General features: G+C 36.4%; 1 protein-coding gene across 6 annotated transcripts in view; it reads left to right on the top strand.

Moving 5' to 3' along the window:
• The window catches only part of PIK3R6 (phosphoinositide-3-kinase regulatory subunit 6), a 33,635-nt gene extending 15,245 nt beyond the window's left edge, over positions 1 to 18,390 (top strand). For all 6 annotated transcript variants that reach the window (XM_083352340.1, XM_083352339.1, XM_083352341.1 and 3 more), the window contains 17 exons: positions 181 to 272; positions 2,022 to 2,090; positions 2,914 to 3,046; positions 3,430 to 3,499; positions 4,176 to 4,359; positions 7,338 to 7,485; positions 8,109 to 8,201; positions 9,818 to 10,271; positions 12,431 to 12,530; positions 12,634 to 12,735; positions 13,152 to 13,262; positions 13,353 to 13,443; positions 13,862 to 13,932; positions 14,655 to 14,745; positions 15,372 to 15,442; positions 16,739 to 16,851; positions 18,154 to 18,390. In XM_083352340.1, coding sequence (XP_083208466.1) covers positions 181 to 272; positions 2,022 to 2,090; positions 2,914 to 3,046; positions 3,430 to 3,499; positions 4,176 to 4,359; positions 7,338 to 7,485; positions 8,109 to 8,201; positions 9,818 to 10,271; positions 12,431 to 12,530; positions 12,634 to 12,735; positions 13,152 to 13,262; positions 13,353 to 13,443; positions 13,862 to 13,932; positions 14,655 to 14,745; positions 15,372 to 15,442; positions 16,739 to 16,851; positions 18,154 to 18,316 — 2,156 coding nt within the window. In that variant the 3' untranslated portion in view covers positions 18,317 to 18,390. The remainder of the gene's footprint in view (positions 1 to 180; positions 273 to 2,021; positions 2,091 to 2,913; positions 3,047 to 3,429; positions 3,500 to 4,175; positions 4,360 to 7,337; positions 7,486 to 8,108; positions 8,202 to 9,817; positions 10,272 to 12,430; positions 12,531 to 12,633; positions 12,736 to 13,151; positions 13,263 to 13,352; positions 13,444 to 13,861; positions 13,933 to 14,654; positions 14,746 to 15,371; positions 15,443 to 16,738; positions 16,852 to 18,153) is intronic.
• The last annotated feature ends 1,186 nt before the right edge of the window (positions 18,391 to 19,576 follow it).

Here is a 19,576-nt window from a genome sequence, read left to right as displayed (position 1 = left end):
CACATGGATGAGCCCTTAGCTGTAAAACATATTGAAAGACACCTGCATCCTGAATGGACAGCTTTTCCTGAACATATTACAATCCAGCCTTCCCTCTCCTATGAATTCCATTCTTTTATATATTGTATCCTTGGATTAATAAATGAAATGTTAATATATACTTTGATTTTGATCTCGCAGGGATGCTGAGATGGACCTTGCACAAGAAAATGGAGCGGAATCCCCAAAATGGAATCCTCTGGATTAAAATTTTGGTGAAAGAACTTGAAAGAGTAAGAATGAGAACTACTGTGATATAATAGTAAATGTGTTGGATTAGGATCATGGAGATTTAGGTCAGGTCCACCTTCAGCCATGGAGCCTCAGTGGATGACTTTTGTTACTCAGTCACTCTCTTGTTATCCAACCTACCTTAGCAGTGGTTGTGGGGTTTTTTGAAATAAAATAAATTGAGATTCCCATGTAAGATGCCTTGATCTCCTGAAGAAAAAATGGAATGTAAACAATCCAGTTAATAGGCAAGTGACCTTAATTTAGGCTTGGGGGTAATCTTGGTAGCCCAGACAGACTTGATTATGAATATAAAACTATGTTTAATGGTCAGTCCTTCTGGATTTAGAAAGAATGAAATTGGCTTTCCGTCAGGAACCTTGGGCATCATAGGCTCAAAGAGATGTTAGTAATGCTGTCTTCTCTTGCAGCTGACACATAGGGATATCTTCTCTAGGGTCCTTGGTGCTATCTGAGCTTGATGGTTTTCTTATGCAGATGTTTCATTACCAAACTAGGTAACATCATCAGTGCTACTTATTGTCAGCTAGAACAGGAGCGAACAACTCTTGCACTGGGAACACATGCAGCCACTCCCCTATAATTGTACTGCTGAAATTCAGTTACAAATTCAGCCCACAGAATGTTTTCTGATCCACTATTCTAAAAAGAAATAACAAAAGGGTCTAACCTAAATCAGTCTAAGCAATTTATCTTACTTTTCAAAATCTCACAATTAAAAATTAAGGAGACAATCATTTTGGTCCTACCTCTTTGTGTGTGCAAATTTCCTAAAATTATTTTCTTAAAGTATCCCTTGGCTAAAAAAAAGGATGTTTCCATTGTTCTAGATTAAATTCTCACCATTCCTTTCTTGAAAGTAGCAAAACAAGACATGCTGCTTACCAAATCCCAGTGTAAAAGCAATTTTGCACTCTTTTGAGGTCAGGAATTCATAGCATCAACATCTAATTTTCAGGTCTATTTCCTTTCTGATTGCTATATCTCAGTTTATCACACCTCCCATCATCTCTGCAGAGCTGACCGGAGACCAATGTTCCTTGATTTGTCTCTTCTATCTGCTTTTGCTCCTTTTCATTCCTAACCCTTAATCCTGAGAGTAAAGAATCTTTAGTTTGGCTAGAGACAGATAATATCAATATTCTTTTCCCACAATTCTGGCAGGCTCATTTGAATATACATTCACCTCACAGTTTCCACTGAAAGCAAATCTTCAGTGTTTTTGTAAAAAATCAAAATTTAATGTCAGTGGGGGGAAAATAATACATTAAGAGCAACTTGGCATAGTATCATTTTTTTTTAAATCTTGTGTTAACTATAAATCGTTCCATATGTTTATGATTAAAAAACCTTTTGTCGTAGTTTTCTAGGACCAGTTTTCTCAAATACTATTCAACTTAGCTTATTCTCCTTTGGTTATGGGATATACACCTAGCTCCTTCAAACTTCCCTTTAAAATACACATTCCTATAGGTTTCAATCCTTCACCCCCTTTTATCAGAATGCATCAAAATAAGGAAGAGACCAGTTATTAAACAGCAAAGTACAAGGTCGTCTCATATTTCCTTACAGTTGTAGTTACGCATTCTTTCAGAAGCATTGCAGCTGCAGTGCTCTGGCTGGATGCCTTCCTCTCTTCTGTGATTTTATTTTGGGAAGCTTTGCCTCTCTTCTTTAGAAAATAATTCAATATTTAGAATACATTTAACATAACTGTCTGCTTTTTCCAGGCAGAAAGGTGTAACCATCAGAAGCACATCATCCCCCTGCTTCACACACTGATGTATACACTGATCAAAGTAAGAACCTTATTTCTTCAGCACTGGGATTAATAGGTCAGAATGCACTGATATCAGGCATTAATTTTGACACTGAGACTCCATATCCATTCCAAAGGGAGGAGCTTATAAAGACTAGTTTGCTGTATTGCTATGTATATGCTATGCTCATTATTAAAAAGAGCTCTTAGTCTCGTGTGGTGGTTAAGGCATCCAGGTAGAAACTGGGAGACTGTGAGTTCTAGTCCTGTGCAGCATAAATTCTTATACCCATGAGAATTAAATGTGCTCTTTCTGAAGGGTCTGTGACTTTAGGCCACTCACTGTCAGCCCTAGGAAGGAAGCAATGGCAAACCACCCTGAAAAAAACTTGCCAAGTTGACTGCAGGAACTTGTGTAGGCAGTCTTCAGGAGTCGACACTGATTCAAAGGCACATTTGTCTGCATACACACAGATTAAGAATGCAGAGACTCTGATCTTAGGACAGGAAGCAGAGCTTTGTAAAGATGCAATGAATACTTTCATAATCAGCTTGCCTTGACAGATACAGATAATAGGATGCAGTATATTTATGAATGGCCATGCTGGCCCCTACTGTGCACTGCATTATTCGTTATATCAATGGGAAAAGAAAATTTTGTGATAGTGTTTAGATTATCAGTAATGTAAACTACTTATAAACGGGAATTCTATAACCCTATTATAATCCTACAATCTGCTTTCTACTCATGGTTGAACATAATTAGTACCTGCAGCAGAAATTCTTACACTTCTGAGAATTAAATGTGTTTTAAATGAAGAAACTTCTGCTTGGACATTTACTGTGGGTTTTTTCACCCCCAGGTGCCTTGCTTATTCGATGACCTGTATGAGAGGGTCTATGATTTCTTCAAGAAGTTGCTTACTTTACCCAAGCCTTTTTGCACTATTGGTTTGGATTATGCTTGCCAGCTGAAACTAGAACGCGCAATACCAGGTAGGCAAGCTTTGTTTAATTTAGTTTGTTGTATTTGTTATGATATAATGGCTATTTATTAATACATAAAATTAGCACCAAATGGATCAGAAAATATGGGATAATTAGGATGGACTATCCTTTAAACATGCAGTGATGCATGGACCTCTCCCCAAGAATGCTTCATGAATAATGCAGGAAGATTACACAATAAAAGGCTTATCTGTAAGCATGTTTCATGCTTTCATTAAGACTGCTTTGAGATCATTTACTGTTCAAGCTGTCCAGTAGCTCATGGTGGCAGTTTTGAGCTTTATTCCCTTAACCAATTGATTATTAGTAGAATCAAAATCAGACCATGGACATTTTGCATTTTAATTGTTGTGTATGTGTTTACCCACTAGGGATATTATACCAAAGGAAAGTCTCTGCAGAACAAGGTCTCAAAAATGATTCATTCCCTTATCAGGATAAGTAAGTATTCCACTTCCCATGTCTCTTTTGTGCCTAAATCTATCCTAAAATTAGGACTTTGTATCATTTGATACAAAAGTATATGAAAGTATATGAAAATGAATGGTGCTATATGGTCATCTGGCTGAAAGAAGTTTTCCAAGTTGTTTATTCCCAGGTTTTTAAGTATGCTTTGTACAGTATGTGTGTGATGTTACATATTTGTTGCAGAAGAACATCACTCCGACTCTTTAATATACCTTTACTTTGATTTCTGTTAGTTAAACTTTGTAAAATTGTAAATAGATTTATAATTTGTGATAAAACATCCACATGAAAATAAATTGCTAGATCAAAAAGATCAAGTGTCTATACCAGGGGTAAGCAACCTCGGCTCTTTTATGACACATGGACTTGAACTCCCAGAATTCCTGAGTCAGCATGACTCAGGAATTCTGGGAGTTGAAGTCCATGAGTCATAAAAGAGCCGAGGTTGCCTACCCCTGGTCTATATACCAAGATGAAACCATTAATACTGAAGGGACATTAACGTTACTGAACCTGGAATATTGTGGATTTAAGCAGGGAATTGTTTACAGAGGGCTTTAGTTTCCCATGCAGACTCTTGGATTCACTTTCATATCTACAACTAATAAATTCTGCTTATGTAATATATATTAACTCTTCATTTCCTTAGGATTTTCATGTTTGTTGATCCAGATTTGCTCTCTGGGGCTGTATGCCAAGCACTAGTTGATGAAATCAAGGCTGCTCAAATGTTCCAGTGCGCCAGGTCCTGCATGATCTATGTAATAGCACATGCCTTCCAAACAGGCCTGAAGGAACATTGTGATATGAGGAACTTGCACCAAGTATTTCAGGTATTGTGAAGAAACAAGAAAGTTTTGGTTTTGCAGATTAATGATTGAATGAATGAAGTAACTAAAGCTCCTTAAAGTAATAGTTTCACTCTAAATAGTATAGATGGAGATTTTTAACTTCCTTCTTTCTCAGAGTGCTGCATCAAGATCGGCTTTCATTTTCAGTTCATAGATAGATAGATCTTACATACATGTGTGCTGTTGAAGATTGCCCAAGAAAAACACAGAATTCCCTTACCTCCTTGGACATCACCTCACATAATATTCAACAGGCTGCGAACTGTAGAAATTGAAGTCTAACACATCTGGAAGCTTTCTGCCTTTTAAAGAAAAAGAAATGTATTGGAATACATAGAAAACACTGCATTTTTTTTTCTTAAGGTTAAAAAAAAACAGTTGTGCTGGGAAATAGAAACAAAGCCAGTAATCCTACAGATAAAAGACCAATTCTTGGAAATGTGCTCATTTTCCTGCACACATTTAGCCCAAGAAGCTTTGTTGATATTTAGCCACAAATCTGGCATACACTATGTACTCTAGACTTCTTTTGAAGCTAAACTTCACATTAATGGAAAATGAGTTGCATTGTAAAAGGTTTAGGTTGTCTGCTTCCCTGCAAACATTTTGCGAAATAAGCATTTTTATAATTTCAAAGTGGAACTATTTTCTGTAAGACCTTATAATAACCGAGAGAGGTAGAGAATTAGATGTTGAATGGCTTATTGATCCGCTCGAAAGTTTGATATTACATTGCATAAAATGTAGTAGGTTTTGCATCATTGAGTACAGTGCTGAAATATGGATTATCCACATTAAAAATGCTCCCAACTTTTCTTAAACAAGCCTCGATAAATAACAGGGCATTCCTAAATATAGTTAAGGAAAATAATGAAATGGTGAACCCATTACACCTTCCAAAGCCTTATTGACTTAAAGTGGAGACTGTGCTTGATAGGACTTTAGTTTTTCTTAATCTATCACCTCCCTCCACATTTGGGTAAAATATTGCCTTATATTTCAGATGGTGAAATCGAGGAGTCCAGTGCTGTCCCCATTTCCAGAGATCATATGGATTTTGAATCCAGTATCTCAATAACTTTTTATAGCTTTTTAAATGTTTTAATTGGGCTTAATTAATTTAATGTATTTTAATTCTATATTATTTTTATATTGTATTTTATTCTGCCCTGTAAACCGCCCTGAGTCCTTTGGGAATAGGGTGGTATAGAAATTTAATTAATTAAATAAATAAATAAACTTTAGTCATCCTCCAAACACACCATTGGTGGTTGTGTGGCATATAAACCAGCACCTTCTGGATTATCTGGGGCAGGCAGAACCAGTTTCATCAGTAACAGACCATGATAATCACCAAATGACATGCATCTGATGATACTTGCACACCAATGCAGCAATTATGTACTTGCATCACAACATTTGCATGACTCATGGTATTTCCATGATGCCATCACTCATGAGCCATTATTTGCCTCTCCTGCATACACCTATATACAACATTTCCTCACTAGAATAATTCATTTTGCAATTGGGAAAATCTCTCTGCCCCATCCTAAACTCCTCAGCCAACAAATATATTTTTTTACAAGTTAAAATCCTCTAATTTGGAATCATGGAGTTTTAAGTGTCCTCTGAGTCTGACTACTCTGTGCTGTAATCTGAATTAAAGTAGCCCTTAAAAATGATTCTCCATCCTCTGCTTAAACACCTCTGAAGAAGGAAATTGGTTTATCTGTTGAACTGATTTTATGTTAGGAAATATTTGATAGCATTCAATTAGGAATATGACTTTGTCTAAGTTATACCCATACTGATAAGATATCCATACTTATGTGTCTTGTGCATGTTGTATGGAACAATGTGGAACAATAAATAAGGATTTCTTATCCATCTTCTGTGTGATATCCTTTCAGGTATTTGAAGAATGCTATTATATGCTCCTGAGTCCTTTTTTCAACACTAAACATATTTACCTTTATCCATAGGAATTAGTTTCTAGTCCTTTGATAATCCCAGTTACCCTTCTCTGAACTTGTTCTAATTTCTCTGAATCCTTAAAGTGTGATGCCCAGAAATGGACAATAAGTGGGGAGGGTTCTGACTAAAGCAAACATGATTATTTTCCATGATTGGTAAACTGTATTTCTGTGGATACAGCATAAAATTTCATTTGCCATTTTGGCAATTACATCACATTGCTAATTCATATTTAATTTCCAATCCACTGTTATTTAATCTTCTCACAAGCACCATTTATGTTTCTAGTACAATTTACTTTTACTGGATTGTCCTTCCTAAATTGCAAAAATAATATGAAGTGTTGATCATACAAAATTCCACTTAGGATTGCACATATTAATGACATTGAATACTGATTGGTTATATTATTAATGCATATTAAAATCTCCTAAATGCTTGTATTCAGTGATGTAATCATCAAAAATGGAGCAGTGTACTTGTCCCTTTAAGTCCCCTTCAGATTTTGTTTGAAATTGGCTTCTGTCTTTAATGGCAATAAAAACTATGAAATTTCAACATTAGTTGGAATAAGCTCTATTAAAATTAGTGGAAATGAGTTTTGAAAAAATGTGGATAGGCTTTGCATTTCAACAAGCCATAATTAAAACAAGCTGTTTATTATTTAACATGAGTAGACAAAGAGAAGCTTACAAAATATAAGTACATTGTTAACCCTAGTTAAAATATTTTTTTCATAAGCATATTACTGGGAAAAATGAAACAATCCCAGTGGTCAAATCACTTCCAGAAATATGTCAGTTGTATCAAGTATTCCATGTTTGCACTTTCCTAGTGAAAAATTAGTTTTCTACTTAAAACTGAGTATTAAGACAGTAGATCTATATAAACATCTGCTCACTTGATGAATGAATAAAGCTGAACTCATTTTGCAAGACGTGAATTTCATTCTAGGAGTTTATCCTTATCTTTATCCTTGACAGACAAAGCCCTTAGATGAGATTGAACACTGTTTTCAAGAAGTGATGGCAGCAACTGAACATGCAGTTGAAGAAATGAATCTGGAATATGGTCGATATGTTGAGGCCCTTGAGAACATCTATAGCACATTGTTGAGTTCTTCGGAGAGAAGTAAGTGGAGCATTCTGGAACTTGGAAGAAGAAGGTCTTGGTCCCTGAGTTGTTTTTGGGGATGAGGTTTGGGAATTTGTGAGGTACCCTCTTCTGCATGCTTCATTTCTCTCAGTATGTGCAGCAAGATGAATATATCCAATCTGTTCCCCATATGGAGCTTTACAGTCCTTGGCAGCAAAAAACAACAATGTCAAAATCAGTCCCATAAGAACTGTATTAGGTATTTTTTTTTAAGAAAAAGAAAGCTAAAGCAACAAAATGCCAACTGTCATCACCCAGCAAACTGCCAATAACAACTAGGTACAATTAATTATGTACTCTTATCCCCAAATCTGAATTTCTCTCTCCTTCTATAAAAATGCTGCTGCTTGTAAAGTAGCTACTCATCTCACATTTAATCAGATCTTTCTGTGTGATTTTTCTACATGAACATCATTTTAGAGAACTAAATGTGAGGTTCCATAACCCAGTGCAGAGCAAACACCAGCCCTTCCAACATTCTCACAGACTAATTTTCACATTTCTCTCATCTCTTTCTAAGACTTTATCAGTTTTTTCTTGACTGGCCAAAACTATAACCTCAAATGATATATAAACAGCGAGATTTTTGTATTTTACAGGGGTGAAGAAGTCTTCAGTAGACAAAAGTTCAGACATCCCTTTGCCCAACCCTAAAATCAGCTTCCACCTGTGGACTGATGAAGACCAACTTTGTAAGTATCTGAACTCTGACAAGGGTTATGGAACTGTAGCTAACTGGAAGAAAAGTAAAAATGTTTGTGGTAGAGTCCCCACTAATCTCTTGTAGTGTCTTTTAGACTTAGCCAATTAACACAGCGTTAATATAAAGATCATGATAAATGGCTTTATATTATCTCAGCGATGGCTGGGTGATGCTAGGAAGCCTATAAGATAGTGTGGGTGGAGGGTGTGGGTAAAGGATAACCACAATCTCATTAGGGGTTTTTTTTCCCTGACAGAGAAGCAGGGCAACTTCAGTGTTTAAGAAGGTTTCTTAAGTGCTTAAGGTGAACAAGGAAGCTCTGAATCAGAAAGTTATTATTTGAAGGGGGTTGTGGATGCAAATGTCCTTGGAGATTCTCAGCCATCCAGATCATGGTTATCCCAAAGGTGCTTTTTCAAAAATCAACTAGACTTTGTTTTTCCTTGAAGACGTTTTGCTTCTCATCCAAGAAGCTTCTGAGTCAGAACTGAAGAAGCTTCTTGGATGAGAAGCAAAACGTCTTCAAGGAAAAACAAAGTCCAGTTGCCTTTTGAAAAAGCACCTTTGGGACTTTGGATACAAATAAGTTATATAACAGGAAAAGAAGAAAAAAAATAATGAATGGCAGATTGCATATCCGTGTCAATATTGGGGGCACAAAAATGCTTTTCCAAGCGTGGATGGTGAAGCATGACAAGGAAAAGCAAACTGGAATGTTTTGATAAATCTCTGAATGATTTCACTTCCCCCATGAGTTAGAACAGTGGTTTGGACGCCATGTGAATGCTATTCAGGAAATACTGTATATTATATGAAAATGAATAAATAGGTTTCATTGCCTTGATAAAAGCAATGCATTAAAAATATCTTAAGTGCATATTTGAAATGATTGTGAGGGGTAGTCAGATTCAGTCTGTTTTATTCTGCTGTATTTTTTGTGTTTGAATATGAACACAATAAATACATATTTGAAAGCCTGCCACATTTTTAAAGGAACAAAATTAAAAAATCAAAACCAACCTTTTAAACTCATGAACATGGCTTAATTACAAGTAAAAAGTTTATGCTAAATGGCTGCTTTTATTTGAAATAAAATCAGTTCTCATCAGGATTAGTACCCCATTTTCATTATTGTTCAAAAATTCATCATGGCTGTTCTTTGTCCCACAGATGTATTGTTTACTGCAAACAGCTTAAGCCACTTTCTCTTGATTTTAGTTTGTACTTTGGCTCATAAAAAATTGGCTAGTAAGGCTAGCCTTCCCCTTAATGAATATTCAGTCCCCTTAATGAATATTCAGTCTTTTATTTCTGAATACAAGGGACCTGTTAAAAATGCACTCATCCAGCTGCATTCTGAAGTTTTATGGTCCCAACGATAGGGGTTTTCTTTTTTCAGCAGAACATTTTTAAGCTCTAATCTTCTCAAGGAGAAAGACATTAAAGCTTATCGTGGCATTACTTTATGTTCAATTATGTTACTTTCAAGAACCAAAGCTTCAGCCTAGGAATGTGAACAAAATCTTTTATTTTGCACAAGAATTGTGTCCTGGCTACAAGCTTCTGAGACTTTTCTTAAAATCTCACACTCTCTTCTCATTTTAGGGAAAGAGCTGGTGCAGTTTCTCCGTTCACCAAGTCAGAGTGGTGAACAGGATTCTCTGAGTCCAGGACTGGATGGCTTTCAATTTCAAGATCTGGTACCAGATTACGACTGCTGTGAACAGACACGTTTCTCTGTGCTCTCCAATGACAGTGGGATTGAGCGAGACTTGCCCCTTCTGGCTGATGACATGCCAACTTCCTGCAGTGCTGAGACTGAGCACTCTCGGCTCCAGAGAAAGGGTTGCATAAAGAAGAAATATGCAGATAGCGTAGCTTTGCTTCAGAGTAATTGCAGTGGGCAAGGTGCAAAGCCAACTGGGAAACTGCAGCGGAAATACGGTGGTAGTACCGTAGAACCAATAGTTAAAGTGAAAAAACTGCATACAGCTCGGGTCTTGGTGCTGGGTGATGACAGGATACTGGGACGCCTTGCCCAGGCCTATCACTCTTTGAGGTTAGTATTGTATAATGCAGATACTTTCTCTTAAGGAAACAACCAGGTAGCAACTAGGGTACTATGTAAGCCAGAGGTGGGGGACCATGGCCCCTTTGTGACTAGGGGACTTCAACTCCCAGAATTCCTGAGCCAGCTTGGAAAGGACCACAGTTGGGGAACCATCCCTAATGTAAACCACATTTCCTAGCACATCAGATATAATTTAACAGTAACCCTAATGAAAACACTCGCACAGAGCACTTGTTGCCAGTGAGATAGCAAACAATAACTGCCTTTCTCTTTTGTTATTATTATTCCAGCTATCTATGGCTGCTAGCCAACTCTTCCTGGCTTGTCAATTTTTATAAGCTGTAACTAAAACCTATGGGACATTGCCAGGTTGGGAATGAATTCATATTATACGAGATAAGGAGAGGCTTATCTCTTTGTTTGTTTTTGTTTTTCTTTTCAAAATTGAACTGCATCTGCACAAGGAATGTAAATAACAAACTAGAAACATCTGCAGGAACAATTCTGGTTTATAGCCTGATGTCATTTTGCTAGTGGCCTCACCATCAGTTAACTAGACTGAAAGGGTGGTAAGTGGGCTTTTTCTACAATTTTAGTGACATACATCCATCCATACATACATACATACTAAAAGGAGTCATCCCAGCAAGCTTTAAATGATGATAATAAAGTGTTTTAGGTGCTGGCCTAGAAATCAGGAGACTGTGAGTTCTAGTCCTGCCTTAGGCATAAAAGCCAGCTGGGAGACTTTGGGCAAGTCAGCCTCTCTGAGTGCATCCCACCTCACAGGATTGTTGTTCTGAGGAAAATAGGTGGAAGGAAGAGTATTTGGTACGTTCACCACCTTGTGTTAATTACAGAATAATAAAGGCAGGATAAAAAAACACCCAAATTAATCAATAAATAAATCCATTTTGTATGAAATAGATGCCTTTTATTGAGCAGAATATATATGCCCTTTTAACTCCAGCAGAAGAAAAATGTGAAGTGGCAACAAGTAAGCCACATTATCCATGTTTGTTTTAAAAGATTAATGCTGGGTGTTGACGTTCATTCATTATCATTCATCCTAACAAGTCTGAGGACATAATATTCCTCAAATGATTAGTACTTAAAGGGAGAAAGTTTACAATGGAATTGCAGTATCTCACTGTAGTGGATGAAACCTTTTAACACGCTACAGAATGTAGTTTTTGTAAAATCAATTGTCATGTTAGCGGTAGGTCATATGAGGCTTGGCAACATGAGTGCTTGGATTCCCCCCCCCCACACACACACTATTCTATAAAAAGGTATAGGGAAGATGCAAAAAAGAGGCAGCCACAAATTAAGAAATAATGAATTTGCTTTTTTAAAGAAAATGATATAGATTCTTATACACCAGTTTCATAACTGTCAAAAGAATAAAGTCAAATCTCCTTTGATTAATGCTCAACACTTGATAACTTAATAGACACATTGTTTTGCTCTTTTCTAAGATTTTTCCTGTCTTCCCAAGATTAGTCAATTTGATCTCTCTTGATGGTGTCCAATTCAAATATTTGCTTAGCTATTTTAAATCAGCCGAGTTACCTAAGTATTGGCAGATTACTAAAGCACATTAATAAATCTTCCAATATTTTCTCAGTCAGAATACAGAGAGAGAGAGAGAGAAAGAGAGAGAGACAGAGAGGGAGAGGGAGGATAATACAATGTAGCTCAGGGTTGAATTGAGGAGCCTTTGGTACTCTGAGCTTGGTTGCAGACATTTCATTACCTGACTAGGTAACATGATCAGTGGTAGTGAGTATGGGGTTTGCCATTTATATAACCACCACCACCATCTTCGTGATGTCCAAGCTTGGTTGTTTGCACGCAGACATTTCATTACCCAACTAAATTTCATCCCCAATGCTAGTGAGTGTGGGATTTGCTCCCCATATATAACCACACCTTCATCAAATGTCAGCCCCACCAATACTGGCAGGCCAAGCTTCTGTATATAAATAGGGAGAAAAACCTCACACTCATTAGCACTGATTATATTATCTAGTTGGGTAACAAGCAGGCAAATTACCAGCTCAGAGCCTGCCAAGGACTCCAGAGAGAGGGAGAGATCAGTTGTTACTGAAGAAGCCTTATCAGACCTTATTTTTCCCCATGTCCAGGAAGCGAGAAAGCAGGCGGGTGTTTCTTACACAAAGGCTAAAAGTACATTTTTATTATGTGCCTCTTGTTGAAGAGCAACCAGTCTCTTCCCTTATTGAGGTGAGTGACTTATGGTTAGTAGTAGAAGGGGATTTTGTGCAAGTGGATCTTGTCCTATGCAGTATAGAGTAAAACCTTGCTTCTTTTTTCTCTGCCAAAACAGGGAGAGCCATGTGAGTTGGCTGCCTATCTTGGAAGAGCTGATCCGTGGTACGAGAGCAATATTAATTCCCTCTGTTACACAATTCCGAAGCTGGCCACCATGGTAGGAGAGAAAGCCATTCCTTCTGCATGTGTAGAAACAGCTATGAGATTTTCAGACCCATTCTTGAGATAATAGGAAAAGAAACCAGCAATATCACCATCCCTTAATCAGAATCTTCAGCTTCTAATAGCCAACTTGACATGAGGCCTATGTATCATCCTGCTGTGTTTGGGGTCATAGCCCTACCATTAACTGTCTTTTATATTTCATAAAGGTATAGTTATTGTTGTTGGTGTAATAATGGGGGTAGGGAAAGAAAGAAACATCTTACTGTCTAGTATTTTAGATGAGAGAGTCTATGTGATTCAGTCAAAGAATATTTTTCTTAATCATACTTCTATATTTACCAGCATATGTGCTAGAAATAGCACATATAAATGGTGTAGACTGATGTAATCATTTTTGATCCCATGCAGCTTTCTTCACCAAGCAAGTCCACCCTCTCTGAATTGTTTATTATTGATGTGATTGCATATTATGTGCGTCTGGGCTTACAGCCAGTTTTCTTCCAAGTCTACGCCGTGAAGGTCAGTAGTCTTGAAGGATGAAAATATTTATCAGTTTAAACAAAGATGATTACATTTCACCCAGTGAGGACGGATTCTCTTGTCTTTCAGATTTTTTTCAATAATGCTGCCTTGGAGCCAGTTGAGGACATTTTCCTCACTGAGTTAAGAATAAACTTTGAAGAGTTCAACCCTTCCAGAGGTCTGTATTTCATTTCAAGATTTACTATCTATTGCACTTTCAGTTTTATTCTCAAAACCTGTAATCAGTCTTCCCTGACCAATATGTTAAAATACTGTTCCTTTCATCCCAACCCAATGAACACGTTGTAATATTTATATTTAAAAATAACCTCAGACAAACTGAGCATATTTAATGTTTTCCCCTCTGATTACATCATTAGCACAACTCCTTGGCTTTTTTACCTCTCCTCAACAATATTTAGCTAAAAGTTCACATGCCATTCCCCCACCTATCACATTTATTGTCCATACAGAACAAACAAACAAAAATCTCAAGTAGAAGAGCACTGTATGTCTCAATATTCAGTCTGTCTGTAAACTAACTGGAAAATTATTATTAGTCATAATTGCTTGAAAGCTATGTCTTTCTCTACTAGACAATTTACCAACAAAGAAGAAACCAACAATAGAATTTCCTGGTGCAGAACTTACATTATTATATAAAAAGGTAAGACGCTATACAAATCCTAGGTAGAAATGGAAAACTCTAGACTTTTAGGAATTGGAATTAAGTTCCAGCAAAATATTTCACCCACATCAATAACTTGAGTTTCAGTATTGAAAGTTATGCTTCAAATTTATGTAACAAGCAAGCTGACCTAATTATTTTATCTCACATTAGACTTAGAAGTTAGCTGAATTTGAATGTTTTATGTTCTTCAAAGAGATGACAAACATTAAGAAGAAAGTGAGTAATTTGACTTATAGACTAGGACTTTATAAAGAACTAAGAGGAGATATGTGGGGTTATGAAAAGCATTCAGAAGAGACGGTTCACAAAGCGCATTAGTACAAACAAAACCTTTTTAAAATATTAAAAGCACTGCATTTTTCACAAAGCTTTGACAGCTGGTTGATTTTCTGCCAGTATGCGTGCATGAGGAAGCAACACTTTTGAGACCTCCAATGAAGTGAAGTGGCCATGGTTCCCATGTGTAGCCAGACACAGTTTTTGAAACAGTCAGATGGAGCTGGTGAAGGGCACTACTGCTTTAATGCTTTGAAGTGTTCCTTTGGTGCTGATATTCTTTGTGAATCACTGCTTTCAAACACTCTGCCTGGCCCTATTCAACATAAGCGGAAGTGTGTCTATTGGATGGATGGCTGAATAGCTCATTCATTTTATAAAGCATAAATGCAATCATCAAAGTAAAACATCTTTCTTTTTAGGTTTTGCTGAGTAACCGTGAAAAGGATGAGATGATTTCTTTGCGATCTACAGGCCTTGTTATAAAAACCATTCCTTCACATGAATTTGAAGGTAAAAGTTATGGTGGTTTATGGAACCATCATATTCATTTTAAAAATAAAAAACAGATAGAATTGTGTTGATTATGATATACAGTATAGATGTATCACACGTGTTAATGAAATCCCTATAAAACAGGCAGGAAAAATATTTCTATAGAATGTTCTCTATACATTATTTTTAAAAACTCCAATGTGTGTCTTCCTTATTGAACATAAAAGCTCACACTGTAAAAAGTGTTCAAAGATAGATTATCTTCTTTTACTGTGCTTCTCACCTGCATTTGTAATGAAATTTATGCAGTCACTTTCTTCATAGAATTATAGATGGTAAACTGGGCTGTATAAGCACATTTTACACTTAGCCTCAAGTTCCAAAGGCAGTGTTGTATCACTTTATAACTTTATTGATTTTCCTTCTTTCTGCTAGTTTTATCTTACTATGTGCAATCTGTATCATTTATCTTTTAAAATGTTTTTAATTTACTTGTAGTGTATATTGTCCAGACAATTCTAACTGTTGAATGTTATAAAAGTAGAACAAAATAAACTAAATCAGAATGTGGTTATTACTACTGCTAGACATATGAAGGGTCAGGACAAGGTCAGTACTCATTAGTTCATTTTTTTCCATTGTAGATCTAGTGTGCTTGACTGTAAATATTGATGAAGTCATAAAAACCTCCAACATTTCAGGACGATCATATTCTGTAAGTGGTACTGTGATTTTTCAGGAAGAGGAGCCATGATGCTAATCAATACTTGGAGAATAAGTTAGGGAAGAGGTTTCTGGTTTAGTTTGGCAAATCAGGAATTTGAAAAACTGAATTTCAAATGCAGTCTATTGCTAAATTGCTGTTTGTGTCTACTTGCCATTGGGGATGTTGCTTGATCAGAGTTTCCAGAATTTCAGTTGATTTAGTAACTCGTGCTCTTTTATTTTTTTCTCCTTTTTTCATTGTTTCTAAAAAAGTTAGACTTTGTCTTCAACTTGTTAAAGTTTGTGCATATTAAATGTTTTATGTTGATAAAATTATTAAGGCAAAAAAGCTCCTTGCTTCCTTCTCACAATGATCTATAGAATATACAGCAGATAATTTAAATATTATAGTAGAAAACGCAGTTCTTCTAAGAGTATTCAATGTAGCTAAGAAGTGTTTGTTTAATATATTATTCAGTAGTATAAAGCAAATAGTTTCATTAAACCTTTAACAAGGATTATTTCAAACCTCAGAATCCCTTGTATTTTCTGCCACATTAAAAAAACTGTTTTAAGGGTCTGATGACGTAGCAGGAATAATTAACCACCTTCTCCTTAAAGGTAGTCCTTGCTTAATGACCAGTCATTTTACAACCATTCAGAATTATGACTGCCACAGAATGGGTGCTATGATTCGTAAAGCACCCCTGGCCATCAAAATGGTCACACTACCCTTCCTCTATGGTACATGATAGCATGTTGCGCAGGTCAGCTTATGACTGTTTGTGATGTTCTGTGATCAGATGACAGCAATTCACAATGTTTTAACACCCTTTCAAATGAATAGGTTCACTTAATAACCATGGCATTCAGTTAATGACTGCCATAAAACAGAGCAGAAAATTACTTCTGGTTATGTGGGTGCCTGGACTAATGATCCACATGACTTAAGATGGTAATTCTGGACTCAGTTATGGGTCATAAGTTAAGGACTACCTTTAATGCTAGAGCCCCAATCCATTAATGGTTCCCTGAGCAATACAATTTTATTTTAAACTTAAGAAATTATAATCATACTTTTTCTGTGTTACATCAGGCTATTTTTAATGAAGGATAGCTTTCTAAAACTATTTTGTGATATCAAATATGACTCATACTGTTTCCGGTGGTCCTAACAAATGACTTATTTAGCTGTATTGAGAAAATATTTTAAAAGGGAAGACAATTCAAAACACATCTTTATTTATTTGTATATACAGTAGGTTTGACAATTTTTATAATCAGAATATCTTTCATTTTCTTTCAGTTAATAACAAATACTATACGAATGCGTGACATCAGTCTCAGAAGTACAGAACAAAGATCTTTTACTGTGTTTCTTGACAAGGATTCCAGGCGAGCCTATAAGAATGTTATCAGGTAGCCTTCTTTAATGAGCAATAATTATTGATTCTTTTAGGTCAGTTTCTGAATTATGGGAATGTACAGCAAATCAGTCTAAAAAGTATTCTTATTTACTTTAAGCTTTCATAGTAATTAAAAATACTTTGGATATGTATGCTTAGCTGTTCTGATCAGACGTTCTAGGCTCTTAATCATCTCAGAAATTATGTCCACTGCAAGTATAGGTAGTCCTCACTTACCAACTACCTTGTTTAACAACCATTTGAAAAATTACAACAATTGAAAGAAATCCAGCTTTGCATCTAAGTCTCACACTTACGCCCATCACAGCTTTGGCACTTCACAATTGGTGCACAATTATGTCTGTTGCAGTGTCTCATACTCACATGACTGCCAGAATTATAGAGAATGTTGAAGTGAAATTGCAAGTCACAGTCATGTGATGTCTCACATAACAACTTAATTTGCTTAATGTTAGAGGCAGAAATGAAGTCATAAATCTGGCATGGTGACATGGTATTTTGCTTAGTGACTACAGCACTTGGCAACATAATTGCATGTCCCAATTTTAATCAGTAGGTGAGAACCCTGTAATAATGGATATAAAGGTAAAAGGTAAAGGTTTCCCTGCACATGCGTGCTAGTCGTTCCCAACTCTAGGGGCTGGTGCTCATCTCCATTTCAAAGCCAAAGAGCCAGCGCTTGTCCGAGGACATCTCCGTGGTCATGTGGCCGGCATGACTAGATGCCAAAGACGCACGGAACGCTGTTACCTTCCCACCGTAGTGGTCCCTATTTTTCTACTTGCATTTTTACGTGCTTTCGAACTGCTAGGTTGGCAGAAGCTAGGACGAGTAACAGGCGCTCACTCTGTTACGTGGCACTCGGGATTCGACCTGCCAAACTGCTGACCTTCTGATCAACAAGCTCAGCGTCCTAACCCACTGAGCCACCGCGTCCCTTTAATAATGGATATAAGACATCTTATACATCTTATACATCTGAATAATGGATATAAGACATTTTAACTCATCTTACGGGCCAATATTGATAAGTGCCTTCCTACACCAAATTCACTAGGAAAAAAATAAGCAAAAACAATTGTAGCTAACTTATTCTAGCTAAGAGAGGCCTAATTTTTCCCCTCAACTTCATCATCAAATATAAATTGTTATAAATTATACAGTGTTATTGTGTGATTAGAATACATGGATTGCTAATTAAAAACAATGCCCAATTTTTAAATGATTTGAAATTAGAATTATATTTGTCTCTTGGGTATTTACTAATTGAAACTCTGTTGGGATTTTTTCCCAGTATTCAAGTGTTTCCTTGCCTAGAACCCAGCTACTGTTTGCAAAAGTCAAGAACAAAACAGACCAACTTGCAAGAGGAAGAAGACGATGATATAGGACTGGCTAAATACTTACCTAAGTCTCTACTCTTACCCATCAATACTTTTGCAGGCATTATTCGATAAAAAAGCTGATAATCCCAACCTTTCAAATCTTTTGTTGAGTTTCATTAGGTGTTTCATTAAGTGAAAGAAAGGTGTCAAGATGAAAAGAGAAAAAAAATATTGTCAGAAGAACAAGTCAGGTTTTTAGCAATAGAAAAAAAAGATCCCATCCAATATAGGAAAATTTTGTAGCAATAGCATGCCGGGCGCAAGGAACCAGAACAACTCCATGAATAAGCCAAAGCAGTTTCTTTATTGTTAATCACCTTGCCAGACTTGACTGCATTCCCTTGAGAACCGGTGAATAAGGGCTTCACTAGTCTGGCCTTTGTCGCTTCCTGCCACAGATGACACTGTGCTGGTGCACTTCTTTACTCCCCACTCTCCTTTAACCAGCGATTCCACCACATTGCATGAGGTAAAGGAAAGTGGCTTCTGATGCAAAAGAAAACAAGGTATGAAATCTTTAAGCTACTATACTGTGTTTTCTTTGAATAAAGCAGTTCTCATTAATCAGATTAAGAAAGAATAGCTTTCACTTTATCATTTGAGTGGCAAATGTAATTAGATTCCTTATACAGAGGCTTTAGTTAAATCTCAGCTGAGGCAGGTGTTGTCATAAATATATTACAGACAAGCTTATTCTAAAAAAAAATCATAGATAAGCTTTGTCCCAAAGTAAAGAATTTAGATTTAATAAAGCAGGATGCAATGTTTCTTTCGTTAGAAAATAAGTGGAATAATGTTAAACAAATGTGTGCATGAATTCTTATAATATAATGGTAGTCAAGGAAACACGAAAATTTGTAAATTGTACTGTGACTGCCTTTATTTCTGATTGGCCCCTTTTGCTTTCAGCTATTCTGTACATTTCCAGGAATCTAGTGTTCATTTCAGCAAGTCTTGCATAGCCTCTCTGCTTGCTTCAGCCATCTTGACCCCAACTGTCTCATATTGCAAGAAACCTAAATTTGTTACTTGAATGCTTTGTTGTGATTTATCCCTCTTTCTCCTTTCATCCTAAAATAATGTTTTAGTGACCTTCTATCCAGTTGTTTTCCAATTTTATTGACATCCTTTTCTCTGACCCTGGAGTTACCTTAGCCTGTTTCTCACTTAATCATGGTCCCTTGCTTTTGATCTTCTTTTATGTCCTGTGATTTTATGTCTCTTTTAAAAATTCCATTGATTCTCCATTCACATTCTTTGTCTAAATAAATGTTTTTAATACACAGATAAATAATCCTTGAATCATCCCAGGTGAATCCATGCAATTTTCTT

Source organism: Vipera ursinii, assembly GCF_947247035.1.
Source record: "Vipera ursinii genome assembly, chromosome: 2".
NCBI lineage: Eukaryota > Metazoa > Chordata > Lepidosauria > Squamata > Viperidae > Vipera > Vipera ursinii.
This window is presented reverse-complemented; position numbering and strand designations above follow the sequence as displayed.